At 36.2% G+C, this 15,391-nt stretch overlaps 1 protein-coding gene across 6 annotated transcripts in view; it reads right to left on the reverse strand.

Annotated features, from left to right (window-relative positions):
- The window catches only part of SLC4A7 (solute carrier family 4 member 7), a 92,540-nt gene that overhangs the window by 10,172 nt on the left and 66,977 nt on the right, over positions 1-15,391 (reverse strand). For all 6 annotated transcript variants that reach the window (XM_030239546.2, XM_050970500.1, XM_050970498.1 and 3 more), the window contains 10 exons: positions 14,070-14,173; positions 12,395-12,569; positions 9,836-9,969; positions 9,031-9,276; positions 6,603-6,708; positions 4,602-4,763; positions 3,559-3,672; positions 2,946-3,107; positions 2,451-2,702; positions 177-245 (listed from right to left, as the gene is read on the reverse strand). In XM_030239546.2, the coding sequence (XP_030095406.1) occupies positions 177-245; positions 2,451-2,702; positions 2,946-3,107; positions 3,559-3,672; positions 4,602-4,763; positions 6,603-6,708; positions 9,031-9,276; positions 9,836-9,969; positions 12,395-12,569; positions 14,070-14,173 (1,524 nt within the window). The remainder of the gene's footprint in view (positions 1-176; positions 246-2,450; positions 2,703-2,945; positions 3,108-3,558; positions 3,673-4,601; positions 4,764-6,602; positions 6,709-9,030; positions 9,277-9,835; positions 9,970-12,394; positions 12,570-14,069; positions 14,174-15,391) is intronic.

Genomic DNA, 15,391 nt, shown 5'->3' on the forward strand with positions numbered 1-15,391 from the left:
TTAAGACATAATATTGTAAGAACAAATATGTGAACATGACACTCAGGAAATTATCCTACATGCTAATCAGAAAATATGGAACAACTTTATTGTGGCTCACATAATGCAGGATGTTACAGTTTCCTTTTCATTCAGTGTTAAACAAAAGCAAACTGCTTGTTAAAATCAGACTTTACCTGAATGCCTTTTAAAGATGATACTCCCATGTAAAGAAAGACACCATACAAAACTGGCATTGGAATAAACTGGAGGGGGAAAAAACACCCACAGTTAAAAGTGGAACCAATATGACATAAGAGAGCAGTCCATATCAGTGAAAGGCACAGACCAAGTAGTTTTTTACTTTATATTTTACTTAAGAGAAATCTGAGGGCCTTTATTTAAAAGAATACATATGTATCATTGAGCAGCACAAAAATGTAGAACTAACAAGGCTATCAACAGGATAAAAAGTAGCTCTGCCTTGACTGCTCACTCACTCAATTTTCTAGGTTGCAAGAAAAAATTTCTATTCATGCTAAGTATACTGCTATAACTTTATGTTGCTATTTGATAGGAACTGTATCAAGACTACTGTATTCTGTACAACTTCATGAAACAGCCACATTAAGTTTTACTTTTGAACACTTGAATATCTGGAGCAGACAATACAAGAATCTCACCATACCTACTGAGCTATGAAAATGTGCGAATTATTCAGAGCTAAGTTTTACTTCAGTAAGAAGACCAATTTAAAGCTTATTAAAGATAATATTTATAATAATTTAAATTTTAAAATATAATATACAGCTTACATAATTTTATACAGTTTGATTTTACATTTTTATCAAATTTAAAGCTTACTAAGTTAAAGTTGTCCACTGATTTCAGTGGCTCTTGCATCAACCCTTCGCAGTGAAGCTTTCTTTGTTCCTGAATTCATTAAGCTTCCAAGTAAAGGACAGCCAAGATACAATGTGAAATCTTAATAAAAACTGCTGCTATCAAGACTGAACAAACACCTTTATTTAAACAGTGTGAAATAAAACTCTGCCTTAGGGATTCATTACTGCATGTGTGTGTGTGGCTAGTGTCTTCACTGTAAGTTCTGTAATTTGATATAGTGTCTTCTACTGCATTAAATCAGTATAAATCCACACATGGAACAAAAGCGCAGCTACTGACAGATGCAAAGCTTTGTTCTCCTTACTTCTTTTGAATAATAACAGTCATTCACACTGAAAAAGAAAAACATTTCTTAAAAGCAAAGAGTAATAATTCCATTCCTATTACCCTGGGCCCATAAACCAAAAAGTATTAATTTCTAAGAATAAAAAGTTAGAATATGGGATTTAAAACACTTTACTTCAGCAACCACCACTTTTAGTTTTTGCTTTTGAGCAACAATAAATCTATTTCAGTGTTTCTGCTTTTGATTCTGATTATTCACATTAGACAGCTGAGCTCTTGGTTAACTTTTCAATGAGAGATTGTCAAAACTGAATACTTTTTTTAGTAACTGCAATGGCCTTATTCTTTATGGACCTTTACATTCTTTAATAGACATACAAATGGTTAAAATTTAAAATTTATAATACATAACTACTTATTAAACTATAGCTGCATGTTTACAGCATTCTTCTTTCCCATTATCTAAACTTGAGAAGCTGCATTTCTTATGAAATTACTTGAGACCTGTCATTGTTTAAACAGACTTTTACAAAGTTCTTTAGAAATACCAGCAGTTATGCAGTTATCTGCATGTCTGACAACAAAAAGATAGCTCTCCTTTTAACTACTGGATTTGAAACAACAAAGTAGAAGTTGAACAGATTTTAGTAAATCTGAGCAAAATCCAACTGAATTAACTAATTTTCTTCCAACAGAGTCACTGAAAGGTCACTAGGGATATAAATTAGGGGATAAAGTGTAATCTGATGCTACAACACAACCTGCAAAATCACCATTATAGTGTGATCATGTATAAAATAATCTTGACACTCTAAAAATCAAATTAAGTTTAGTAAGCTGAAGAACAAGACGTGAAAAATGTAATTTCTCCCTTTTAAAGCAATGTTTCTGCTCCTTCTGCTACACTATATTACTGCTGCTCAAGTAACTTTACTTCTTTATCATATTCCTTTTCTCTCTCCATTTAAGCATTTACATAAAACCAGCAGTTTTTAGGTAATGTGAACTCAAGAAACTAAAAAAGAGCTGGCAAGAAAATCAAGTAACACAGGAAAAGGTTGCTTTCTTCACTACTCACTACATTCCTAGCTTTCTCAGATTTCATTTTCTTGCATCCTTCCATAATGTTTCTATTCAACTAACATCTGTTTCTAAAAAAGCAATTTGAGAATGAGTCCAGGCATATCTTACTTAACATAAAAGAACTTTCTCACATTATGAAATGCTGAATTACAGCATCAAAAGCACAAAGAAAATATTTTGGGAAAACTCTCTTTTACCTTTAACACAGAGGTCATGAACACTGACGTCCCCATCAGCACAAAAATCATCAATCCTGTCACTCGCTGCTCCCGGATTCCCAAAAACTTTGGTTGTTCTCCTGGTGCTGAGCATTCAGATTCAACTTTCAGGCTGTTAACATGACTTATAGACAGGACAGTTGCAGCAACAAACCACGGTAAGCCCATGATAGAACATATTCCCAACATAATACCAACCATGAGCAGATCAAGATGATAACCACAGCCTTTCTGTAAAATTAAGCAAACAAATAACTTGAAAAACTTTCTATTTATATGATCATACTTCTAACTCAGCAGGTGAATAACCTACAAGTATAAAAGTCAGATACTTTGAGAGCATCCACAAAATTGTATTTGTTCTTGATTAGTCAGTTTATATATAGCAACTGATGGTAATTTCACAAATTTGCGGAATGAATCTGATTTTAAGTAACTTACACAACATTAGACTTCTGTAAAAAGTACTTTTACCTTCAGTTTATGCTCTTTCCTGTTTATAATAACAGCTGTTATTTGTTGATCCATGAAAATGAGAATGGTACAGAGTAAAGCAGGAACAGCAGCAACCAAGAGTGTCCACCAGGGATTGCTTCCAAGAGGATTTATGAACCATCCTCGATCTTTTCGGGTGGGCTGAAAAAAGGACACCAACCCATCAACAATGAGAATTACATGACTAAAATTGACTGCAGATTTTATAATTACAAACAGTTTCAATGATCAACAGATCAGTCTCAAGTATATGTTTATGTTGTTTTCCAATGGCTTTGACCAAAAGACTGATTTAGCTGTTACAGGTGAACATGACATTTATATGGGAAAAATAAAACAAATCCATTTGATTCCTTCATTTTATACATTTATGCAAAAGAATGCTTCCCTTTCAGTAATAATATAAAACACAATTTTTTCTGTCAGATGAGACATACATCCAAAACCATCCAAAACAGAAAAGAGAAACTACTTCATCAACCACATTGTAATCAAAAAAGATTTACTGTTTCTATACAATTTGATTGTCCTACTGTTCATAAAACTTTAATCATTTTAAAAGTTATGCTTTTCAAAAGGTTTTGTTTCTTACTTCAAACTTCTCTGGAACATGAAGCTTAGGAGAAGGTACTCCTATAAGATAGTCAATCACAACCATGATTACTATGGTCAGAAATACTGCAAAGTCGCTGATGGTGGAACGCACCTATAAAGAAAAGACTTGGATTAAGTCTTGCTTTTTCACCATTATAATTTGCATGTGTAGAAAGACTATTTTCTCCCCTACAAAAAGTGAGGTTTATTTATACTATACTACACCACTGAACATTATTTTCTCTTGTTACTTTAAAATTTAAGCTGCCTGCCAGCATAGTATGAAGCTGCAGAAGACAAGTGTTCCGTACAGCTGTTCACTCATTTAAAAGTGGTCTACTGCAAGAGGCAAATAACTTTAAACTCCATCATCTTCCTTCTCCCCTCAATCCCATTAGGAGGCTCCGCCATCACAGCTAGTCCCTGATTCCTTAGGTCAGTAATATTCATACTTTAGTGTTTTAATCAATAGGAGGTGGATAATTTGCAATACATTCATATTATCAAAGATAACTTTATTAAACATTAGGAAGACATTACAGGGATGAGCTGAGGTTTATAGCAGATCTAATCACTGCATTTTGCCTACAGAAGTTACATAAATCAATCTAAAAAGAATCATCACATTAACATCTATTAGAAATAGTAATCCCCTGAGGAACCACTCAAAACCCAATAGATATCAGTAGTGTGGGAAAAGTAATTAATTGTTTTGTATGGCTAGGTGAGGAAAAGAGCAGCAATATTGTCTTTACTAATGATACCTGTCAATACTGATTAATGGGGGAAGATGGACTGCTTAGATCTTTTTAAGTTTAGAATATTTTGCTGTAATTCTACAAAAATACAGAATAAGCACCAAATTCTCTGCAGATGATTTCTTTCCTCAAATGTCCTAAACTTTGTAATTATTAGCTGAATTTTAGGTTTTATTTCCTTTCCTGTTTTAAAGAAATCTCTTAAGACAGAATTCAACTCCATTAAATTATACCCAGGTATATATTACAAGGTAACAATAGTCTAGTCTCTAATCAGAATTACCTTAGTTGGGAAATAGCGTTTGGTCTTGAATTTCTTAAGGAAAGAGGAGAGGAAAAATGTTGCAAAAAATAGTATGACAGACCAGAAAAGAACATCTGGAATATATGGTCCGTGATGGCCACAAGCTGATCCATGAAACACACCATGATATTCTAAACATTCCTGCAAAGAGAAAAACTCTTCATAAGTCTGTTTAATTAATTCAGTATAGTCAACTAAGCTTCCAACTTTTCCATATAAAAGAAAATGTGAGAAAGTTCGTAATTCCAAAAATTTGAGAAAGCTCATAATTCCAAAAAGGGAATTCCTTCCTTCACTACTACCTCACCCTGAAAAGGCTAGACATGTGTGCTGTCTGTTCCAGAAATGCCACAGTAGCCACCATGGATTATTTCAGGATGCCAAAATGCTGGGAGATGCCCAAGAAGAAACAACTTCTTTACGGTCACATTACCTGTATTCTGTTTTATGATGCAGGAAAAGCAGAATATCTAATATCAACTTTAAGCCAACAAACATAAAAAAGGATCTCCTCAGTTCCTCCCATCTCTTTGACTTTGTTTTGTTCAGTTAAGGGAAAAAACATAGTCTTATAAAATAAGATTACCCAAACCATAAGAAAAAGTTTCTACCAAAGTAGGAAAGCGTTGTAAATAATGGATTTAAAGAAAAAAGAAAACAAAGTCAGATGACAGCTATCCAAAAGGCTTACTGAAATGCAAAGCAAAAGTTCAAGTAGACACACAGAGTATAACAGGAAACAACAAGCCAATAATTCAAGTAGCTGGAAGCAGTAGTGCACTAACCTAATTTATTAGTTAATTCATTGAAAATTTTTATTTTATGGCACAAGTTCTCCCTTTTCACCATCTACCTTGATTGTAAGATAACACCAAATCCTGGGTCATGTCTGTCTCTCAGGTAAGACTAAATATGCTTTAGAGATAAAGACATACAGACAAAAAGGCATATAAAATAAGTAATAAATATAAAGGAATATAAAAACTAAGTTGAAAAGAAACTGTCATCCTAAGTGATTACTGGGAGCCATAGGTAGCACACACAAAAAAAAGTCCTGCTACAAGTCAAGTAAAGCATTGAGGTTTTACAATGGAATTTCTGCAAAAGAGGTGCTTTAGTGTGAATGTCTACACTCAGACACAAGGGGAGCCCATACACAGATAACCACTGCTGTTCTAAATGGCCTCAGATGACCAACCTAACAAGCATAACAAAACCAGCAGCAAATCCAAATAATTCAAGAGCAGGTGGGAATCAGATGCCAGTGTAAGCAAAGTGGCTGTACACAGCTGCATTTATTCCACTGCACACTGCCCAAGAAACTATTAATCAGCAAAAGTGTTTCTCTCTAAAAGCTTTCCAGAGCACTTGCACATGATAACTTTCCTCCTGTTCACCTACACACAAAATTAGATATTGGTATCAAATATCCACTTCATAAGTTAATACCTTGGAGCCTATTCTAAACAGTTGTTTTCAATTTCAAATAATTATTTTCTTCCAATCAATATTTAGGTAGTTCCTTAGATTCTGTGGGAGTTTTGTACCTAAGTCCAATAAACTAATGAAATGTGTTTACTGCCACACTTCAAATACAAATTCCATCATCACATCATATTAAACATATTTCTTTCAGGAACTGGAAGAAAGCAAATTCCTGCTTATTCATCTTATCATGCTCACCTGCAGGAAGATTACTGTGGTGCCAAAGAGCATTAAGGTGGCTACGTCAAGCAGACTTACATTAGCATTTAATTCTTTGGACTCACTCATCTAGTCCTCTACAATGACTATGTAAAGCCTTATGGAAGAAATTAAGAATGTTCAAAAATACAGTTTTAAGGAAAACAGTCCAGGTTCAGTTAAAAAAACAAATCAGATGAAAAAATGTAATAAACGCTGGTACTGTGCATGTGTTTGGTTTTTATTCATATGCATCTATACACACACAGATACATACACAAGCTTCTAGATACTCACAGAAACTGTAAGATTATTCCATGCTATATCTTCACGAGACTTATTCATAGTCCTCCACAAACGCAATGTTTCATTGCTTGGTTTCTCAGGCTCAGAACACACACATCTGAAGGCAAGAAGAAAAGTTTATATGCTTTTAAGCTGTATGTGCCAAAATGCAGTAATTTGAAGTAAATTCAAAAATCCTGAAGAGTTTAAACCAGAGTTTACCCCAAACTTCTATGGAAGAAGCAGAGTACAAGGCTTTTTCTTACATGACCTAGGACTATTGAGAGGGTGGGGGAAATGAAGAATCAGGTCACCCTCAAGAAAGACACCATATCTGTGTATGTAGTGGGCAAACTGAAGATATAAATGCTTACAGTGCTCAGCTTTAAAGCAACTGTATACATAATTTTTAAGCAATATTTTTGTAGAAGTAAAAATCCCCCTCCCTAATGCAGCATTTTGCAAACTCGAACTGAAGAATCCTTTCTGTCAGACAGGTTGATAGAAGTACACATCAGATAAAAAAAAAAAACAAACAAAATGCAATGGACTGAATATTGATTTAATGGGAGGTTTTCAAATAAAGCTATTCAAGTATACCAACTGGTAAGCTTAACACATAAACATTTATGTAGAAGAGGAAAAAGAGGTAGTAAGCAAGAAATAAGTCTCCTATTTCTATGAGATTCACTAAAGACACTGAAAAAAACCCCAACGAACCATGGAAGGGAAAATCTGCATCCTGGTGGTGTGAAGGTAAAGAAAAAAGAAACATTAAATGTGCATGGGCAAAAAGAACCTAGATTTGCAAAGCACAATGTCTGGAGAATTTAGAAAATACTAAGTAAACATATTTTCTTTTGTTAACTGAATTCTAAACTATCAGCAAAAGGAAATGGGAAAGGAGTGGAAAGCAGTAGCTCCTACAAAGCAGTTGCCAACACAGAATCATCAGAAGAGAAAGGAATTGCAACAATAAGCATGACGAGACAAATCATAATTGGTTGTTGGTCAAGGCAGCAACATAAACAACCAAGCTGAAGGAAGACTTGACAAATTTCTCAACAAAGGCAATGAAGATTAAGTATGCCACCAAGTAGATAAGCAGAAATCAGAAAGAGAAAGGAAAAAAACCCACACCCAGAGAAAATGTTAGAGTATTTGACATTGTCTTGTGGCTCAATTAACAGAACATGCTTGTTCTCCACCCTTTTCCCCACTGGGGGTTACAGAGTAGGGAGAAAAGGAAAGGGAAAGGAGCAAGAAAGCAATTGTGAACAGCTGGATCTCCTACAGCTTTGTAAGAGAAAAAAATGCAGGACAAACCCAAGCTGAACACTGTGGCATGTCCCAAAAACCACAGAGCTAAACCAAATTAAAACCCCACCTTTCCGTCTCCACCCTCATGGCCTGCCTGTGGCAAAACACAGTCAGGTGGCAAGTGCCCAAAGACCTAGAGTACAGTTTCTGCCAGCTCGGTGGATTGAACATGCCTACACAGAAGTCCAGTGAGGACCCAGAGCCACTGAAAACAGAAAGATGAGCAGCCAGTAGAGGAAGGGAAAAATAAGTGAGTGAGTGTGCTCCCACAGCCCACTCCTCACGATGTGGCCAGGTCTTAACAGCGGCTAAGACAGGAAAGTGAGTGTAAATGTCAAGTGTCAACAGAACGCCAGTGGCAGACTGACAGGCTGTTTGCCCTTTCCCCCTGGAAGAAAGTACTGAAGAAGCACTGAATGATTGCAAAAGTGGGCAGAGATCTTGGAGGGGAAACACAGTAATCCAAAACGGTTTTGACACTGCTAGAAGTCACCCTGTGTGCAAGGGGATCACTGTCCTGGCCAGGCAGAGCAGCTGCCCAGCAGGACTGAGAGTATTCTGCTCTCCAACTAGGGAACGACTGTCCCAGTGCAACAAGCAGGGACCCTCACCCCAGGTGCATGGACATGACCTTGTTAGGGGTCCCTCACCCACACTGTGACCACACAGGTACAACTGAAGTCGGAAGATGCACATCTCCAACAGGAGGGGAGCACTAACATTTAAATTACTTCTTTTAAACTATGAGAAATGTTTTCTCTGAGCAACAGTGAGCAGCATCTTCATCTGGCAGGTGTGAGCTGGTAACCCAACTCATGCTATTTCATGAAACTATACTTCCTAGAAGTAGCAAGGCAGAAGTCCTGTTCTGACCTTTAGCAAAGCTGTTTTAAAGCAGGCTTTGTCACAACCCCTTATCCCTTCCAAACACCCATAGCTAACACAGAAAATTCAACTTCACAGCATCTTGAGTAGAATTGTTTTGGTGTTCCTCATGCCCATACCACCCTAGCATTCCTCCTATCCTTCCTGGAAGTGGCACCCACTGCCATTTAGTAAACAATACATCTCTCTATATGTCCCTATTTATTTCACTAACAGATAGTAACTTGGAACTTACGAATATGAAGTCAGTTTATTCAAATCATTGCGCATGTTGAAGGGATACACTTCTCCCAAATGGATAAGCTTTTCCAATGCCTCGTAAATAAATATGATGCATATAAGTGCTGCAAAAGCTTCCTCAGTAAATCGAGTGATGTAGCACACGAGGCTGCTGGCATCTGTGGCTACAAGCATGATGCACAGAAATGCAGTCCACAGACCAATGCTAGCTCGCAGGGAGAGGTAGGAAAGACCATAATCCCTGGGTGAAGAAAGAAACAAAAAGCATTAACTGAGTCAAAACCCACCTGTATTACATTCTATTTGAAAAGACACTGAGGCCAAGCTTTATAGGTTTTCAGCACTTTTCTCATGCTTGATATTAGCTCTGAAGAAAGCAGAATTTTTTTTTTGTCTCATCTCTCACCAAAGCACAGCAACACTGCAATATGTTTCTAGGACTGACAGTGCAACTACCTAGCTTAGGAAGCATCATGGGGATGGGTCTCTCCAGAGCTACTCAGATGGTTTCTCCTAGAGGATAGATCGATCTCTGCTTACCCCTGCAGAAGCAAAGCCAACAACTTCACACAGTCAGAATATAACTTTTATTTCCATCCTTGCCACTTCTTATCACTGATTTTCTCATTCAGGTTGCCAGTGGCTCACAGCTTTACCAAATCATATCAATCCCTCAGTCTCTTGCCACTGTATTTACCTTCATGGACATACACGTTTACTGCACATCTGCTTCCAATCACAGCTATTGAAACAGGCTAGAATGCTAAAAAGTGCATCATGCCAATATAAACATCACTTACCTGCAAAATTTAAATAATATTTTTTCAAATACTAGAACTGGTCCTGTGCTTCCCAAGATAGTAAGAGGTTGCCCAGCAAAGAGAGAATAGGCAATCCCAGTTAATGAGGCTCCAAAGAGAGACTCTATTGCACTCTGTTTGGGGGGGAAAAAAAAAGCTGTAACTTTGCTGCCTTTCAGGTTAGCATTTAGCATCATATCCTCATAAATACAGCTTTAAGATGCACTAACTTAGAAACAAGACAAGATGTAAACACATTGCAATTAATTCCCATGTTTGAGACAAGAATAACTTAACACTGTTTTGCAGTAACAATACCACGGACAAGATTTTGAAAACTTCACCCCTGAGAAACATAAAGCCATCCAAAACCATAAGAACAAATTACTAGTCCTGCTAGCACTGCAGGAAAAGCATACCAACAATTATACAAAGTTACAAAAAACCAAAACAAAACAGCCTAAACTAAAACAAAAAACCCCAAACAAACAAAAAAGAAAATAGTTACTCATCATGTTGTTTACAGAAAGAATTAATGGTCTCTGTAAAGAAAACAGATATTTGTATTCCACCATACCTACAGTGTGCTGTATCAAACCTGCATCAGTCAACCAAGCATTACAAAAGGAAAAAAACAAAACAAAACAAAAAAAAACAAGCTGACAGGCAAAGGTGCGGGAGAAATCACTGAAGAATATTGGTTTATGTATACATGACACCAAAAATAGATGAGCAGTAAACCAATGTCCCGCCTGGTAATGCATTTCTTTTCAAGGAATTAAAGTATCTACTTCAGTTCTTGAATTAAGCGTTTCCCTGAAATATTTTCTGCCAAAAATACCCAGATATAATGTACCTCAAGAGAGAGAGGCCAGAATTTTAAATACTAAAATTATATTAAATTTGCTTGAAAACAGTTAATTACACCACCTAGCACAATGAGAAGTCATGGATTACATATTTCTGTGATGGAATACAGTGTTCCTGGTGGAACTTTGAATCATTTGCTATTTGGAAATTATGCAAACCTAAGAAAACAGAATTCTTCAAACTTGAGCTCCAATTCAGGAAAGCATCTGAAAATGGTCAAAATGATTTGCTGAACTGGGCTATTAAAATGAAAATGAGTCCTTTGTTCATAACATTAAGGAAAAAAACCATAATTCCAGTCTCTTGTTCTATTACCTTCAAATTAGTGTTTTTGGTTAGTCAATGCATTAACCTTGGGGCTCTCAGTCAGGGTGGCAGGGACAGGAGCACTGTGGAGGTGATGGCCTCTGAGAATGCGAGGGAAGGTTTCAAAGACAAACTGTGTACCTTACAATGTCAGCTACTGTGCTTGAACATGTGTGTGCAGTAACTAAATGTTTTATTCAATGATGCACACCAAGTATCTGAAGGCAGGAACAAACCCGCAAACATTTCCAGATAGCTAAAAGAAAGAAGGTGTTTGAGAATCAAGCTTTGAAAGGAGGGTAGTTTCATTATTATACATGTTGTATATTCAAAAGTTACACTGTCATTTTAGTTATCATTCCTACATTTACAGTGGGAAAACCAGCACACAGAAAAGACATAATTGATTTCTATCAGCTTGAAGTGCTACATCAATAAACAAGTATCTGAGTCAACAGCAATAATTGAAAGAGATAAAACAGTTAACTAAGTTTTAATATAGTACAAGCTTAAAAATTTCATTAAGTATCAAGGAGAATTTTGTAACACAGGTTTCAACAGCATCTTAGCATTTGATAAAGACATGTCTGAATACATCCTTCCCTCCCACAAAAGGACAGAGCCTTGTTTATTTGTGATAGATTTAAAAACAGAAAATACACTTCAAACTAGTTTACTCATAAGCCAATTGACACTAGGTTACTAACACTGCTGATATTAAGGAATTCGTCCCTGCTTCAAAAAACTGCTGGTGAAAAGGTGCTGGTATTATCTACTGCCCAACAAAACAGTACCAAAATTTCGTATGCATATGGTTTACATTTGAATCATTTACAATGAAGAGTATTTTCTGCTGATAAACCTCAAACACATTATTTTATTGTGAGCAACATATGTATTAGTGCAAGCATAAACACATCCTGTCAGTTTCATAAAACTGGACTGGACTGCTGGCCACACACTGCAGGCATTATCATCCTTGTAGGCCTACTACTCAAGGCCAGTACATATTCTTGGCTATCCACCTTGAGCCTCTGACTTTGCCTAAAGTAGGCCCAGTGGGATGGTGCACCTTTACTGCTATTTATTACTCTTAAGCAGCCAAAAAGAAGGCAATGCAAGCCTTTTCTCAATTCATGAAGCCATTCATCCAATAAGGCAGGATAAACATTTTTTACCTCCCCTGTGCATCTTCTCCTGTTCACATAGGTTCCCCACATTTTCCATAGCAATTACCTTTTGGGGAAGATCTGCTTTGGGGCAGGCTAATCAAGTGCTGTGGGTAAATTCTTCAAATACAAGTATAAATAAATGAGACAAATGCACACAGTGACTTGCCTCTGAAGGTCTAAAAGCCTGGCCGCTACCATTCTTTGTACTCACTATTCTGCCTTGTGTAGCTTCTCCCAGGAGCCCTCCAAAAGTGATTACAGGAGACATACAGGCACAGTATAGGAAAAGAATCGAGGCCAGGCACTGCAGGCTTAATGCATCCTTGAAGTCACTCAAGAAAAAAGGTGCTTTCCTTTTGATGTCAAGTATCAAACCACCAAAAAGCCTAAATAGGTGAGATGAAACTCGTCAAACTGTACACTAAAGGATTCTGGCTAGTTTAAAACTATGGGCTACACATGACTGCCAGTGCCTATTGCCGGCACAAATTAGCTATTTCATAATCCAGATTAAAGCATAACAATTAAAAACGTCAATGAGAATCTTATCTACTCCAATTTGGCAGTATTCCAAATATAATCAAGCAAGTTACCCACATTTTTAAAAGCTGACTATGGTTTTTTTTAATATATGGGCTAGATACTGAAAAAATAACTTTGCAAACAATTTCACCTAAATGATGCTTTAAGTCAATTCGTCTTATGATATTCAAAATAATGGAACAGAGAAATATGCTAAATCTCAACAAGATCACTGCACTATCACGCTTCAATATTACTACTCCAACACACAGTTGTAGCTTTTTATTTGAATTCACTACATACATATGATTACATCAGTAAATAAATTTAGTTCTATCATTTTTAATAGTGTTCCTATCTGGAGAACACAGATATTCTACTTAGTTCAACTAGGTAAATTATTACCAAGAATTTGAAAATCAATTTTTAAAAATCTTAAAGACTCCAAAATAATAGGCATTAATTTGCATTTAGAAAAATTATTTTATTTTTAATTATTAAAAAATCCCTTAACACTCCTAAGAAAAAGGAAAGCCTTATCTACAGATAATTTTGTGAGCAGAACTGAACTTTTCAGCTCCACATACTGTCTACAAAAACAGTAAAAGGTAATTATAACAAAGCCACAAAGGTAAAAATCAACACAAATGTTGTGAAGTCTTTCTCGCAAATGTATGAAAAAGATGCATTTGATTTGGAAGTTTATTATTCTGGGGATAACAACACTGTACATATGCTCCAAAATTTTAAAGTTGATTTAATCTCTACTCTCATTTCAGATACTAAAGTTTAATCATAACCAGGTATTTCCATTGTTGGAGACCTCTTTAGCAAATATTTTGGAATAAACAGAGAACAACTAACTGAAAGAAATTCCTTCAGTTTTATTTTATTTGTATAAGAAACCTGACCAAAACTCAAAGCTAACCAATACCAAACTACTTTTTGCCACTTTTCATTTCTTATTGTTCCGTTTCATACATGCTTAATAAAACAGACTTGCATTAATGGGATTTTTTAGTACCTAGCCCAACACCGAAAATTGCATATTCCTGCTGTAATTATGATAATTGCATGCTCCTGAAGATTAAAATTTAAAACCCAACTTTTAAAAGACAGTTAGTTAAATTAGGCAGCATCTTATGCGAAATCCTTCGCAAATGTGTTGAGAAACATTGCCAGAGGCTTGAAAATACTTTAAGAAGATTGGCACTTACAGGCAAGAATCCAACACTTGAAAAGGACAAAGGATGCGCTCTGACACTTGTACCGTGATTTTTTAATGCTTAAATGTCAATCATTAAGATGAAGATTTATCACTTTCATTTCTTTATGGAAGCTAGCATTTGGGGAAGTGAACACACCTTCCAGTTCTCTGAAGTTCAGGTCCAGCATGATGGCCTTCTTCTTTAAGACCCTCTCCTGTAGGAGTAGATCCATTTGGATATTTAGGTGCCTTCCTTTTCTCCTACAGAAGAGATGTGGGGGGAAAAAAGGAAAAAGGGAAAAAAAAAAAACCTTTGAGACTGTTTTTACACTAAAAAGTATAATTAAAAGAGAGCATGAACAAATCCTATGCCTTCCGCACCATTTTTCATATTCCCAGCTCACCAGCAGTCCTCCACTTTCCAAACCAATCTTTTGTTGAGTACAGATGACTAGAACTGTACAGTACCACCCAGAAGACCTTATTAGTACCTTGCACAACAGTATTCATCTTCCCTGTACCTACAAGAAATAGATTCCTGAAACACAATGAAACAAAGCCTAGATTTTCAACACACAGTAGAGGCTCAACCATGAGACAGGAATCTTTAGATACTTTTTTCTTCAACCATTTACAGAGCAGAAACGTTTAACATGTATCAGAAAATGACCTATTTTTATGATACACACCGTATTTAGTTGAAATATAAATGAGAAGTAATTCCCCTGCTGAGCAAGCTGCTTACCAGCTCCTCATAAATTTTTCAGCTGAGCATGCCTCCCAAAAAACCCAGAGCCCAGCTTATTTTGGAAACAAGTTATATAGTAACCTCCGGCCATTCATGAATAGATTGCACTGCTGTTACCCCATTCTATTCCACCCAATCTGCCAAACCACCACAGGACCCAAAACCAACCTCAACCTTCTGAACAAAAAGCTCTGGTCTCTCCCCTGCTTTTGATCCTGGAGGCCCAAATTCCTATAAGCTGTAAAGAGGGAGGAGGGGAAGAAAATCTCTCCAAGGACCCACTTTTGTTAGCTCTCATTGTAAGCCTGCATCATCACAACTGAGCAATATGATGGATTTTTATCTATTTCATAAACATTCTGTTATCAGTATATGCTACGTAAAACACATTGAACACTGTAATGAATACTGCATGCAAAGAGAAGTTCTTACAATAATTAAAATATTCTTGCTGACCATTCATTGCTAGACTACTCATAGAATTTTTGTTAACATGAACTCCAATACAGTTTCCCACCAATTCTTCCAGTTCTCACATGAACTCATTTCAGTATTTCAAAAGGAAATATTGTAAATAAAATTAACTTAACAGCATAGCAGAAAACTGATTAACGCGTTTCCCCCCCTTCTTAATTTTTTTTTTTTTTTGGTAACTTATATAGACAATCAACTTTTTCTTGCAAAATGGATGTGGGGACTTTCCTGATGCTTTACAGCCGTCTGGACAGGAG

This window comes from Serinus canaria, chromosome 2 (genome assembly GCF_022539315.1).
Source record: "Serinus canaria isolate serCan28SL12 chromosome 2, serCan2020, whole genome shotgun sequence".
In the NCBI taxonomy this organism is placed as follows: Eukaryota; Metazoa; Chordata; class Aves; order Passeriformes; family Fringillidae; genus Serinus; species Serinus canaria.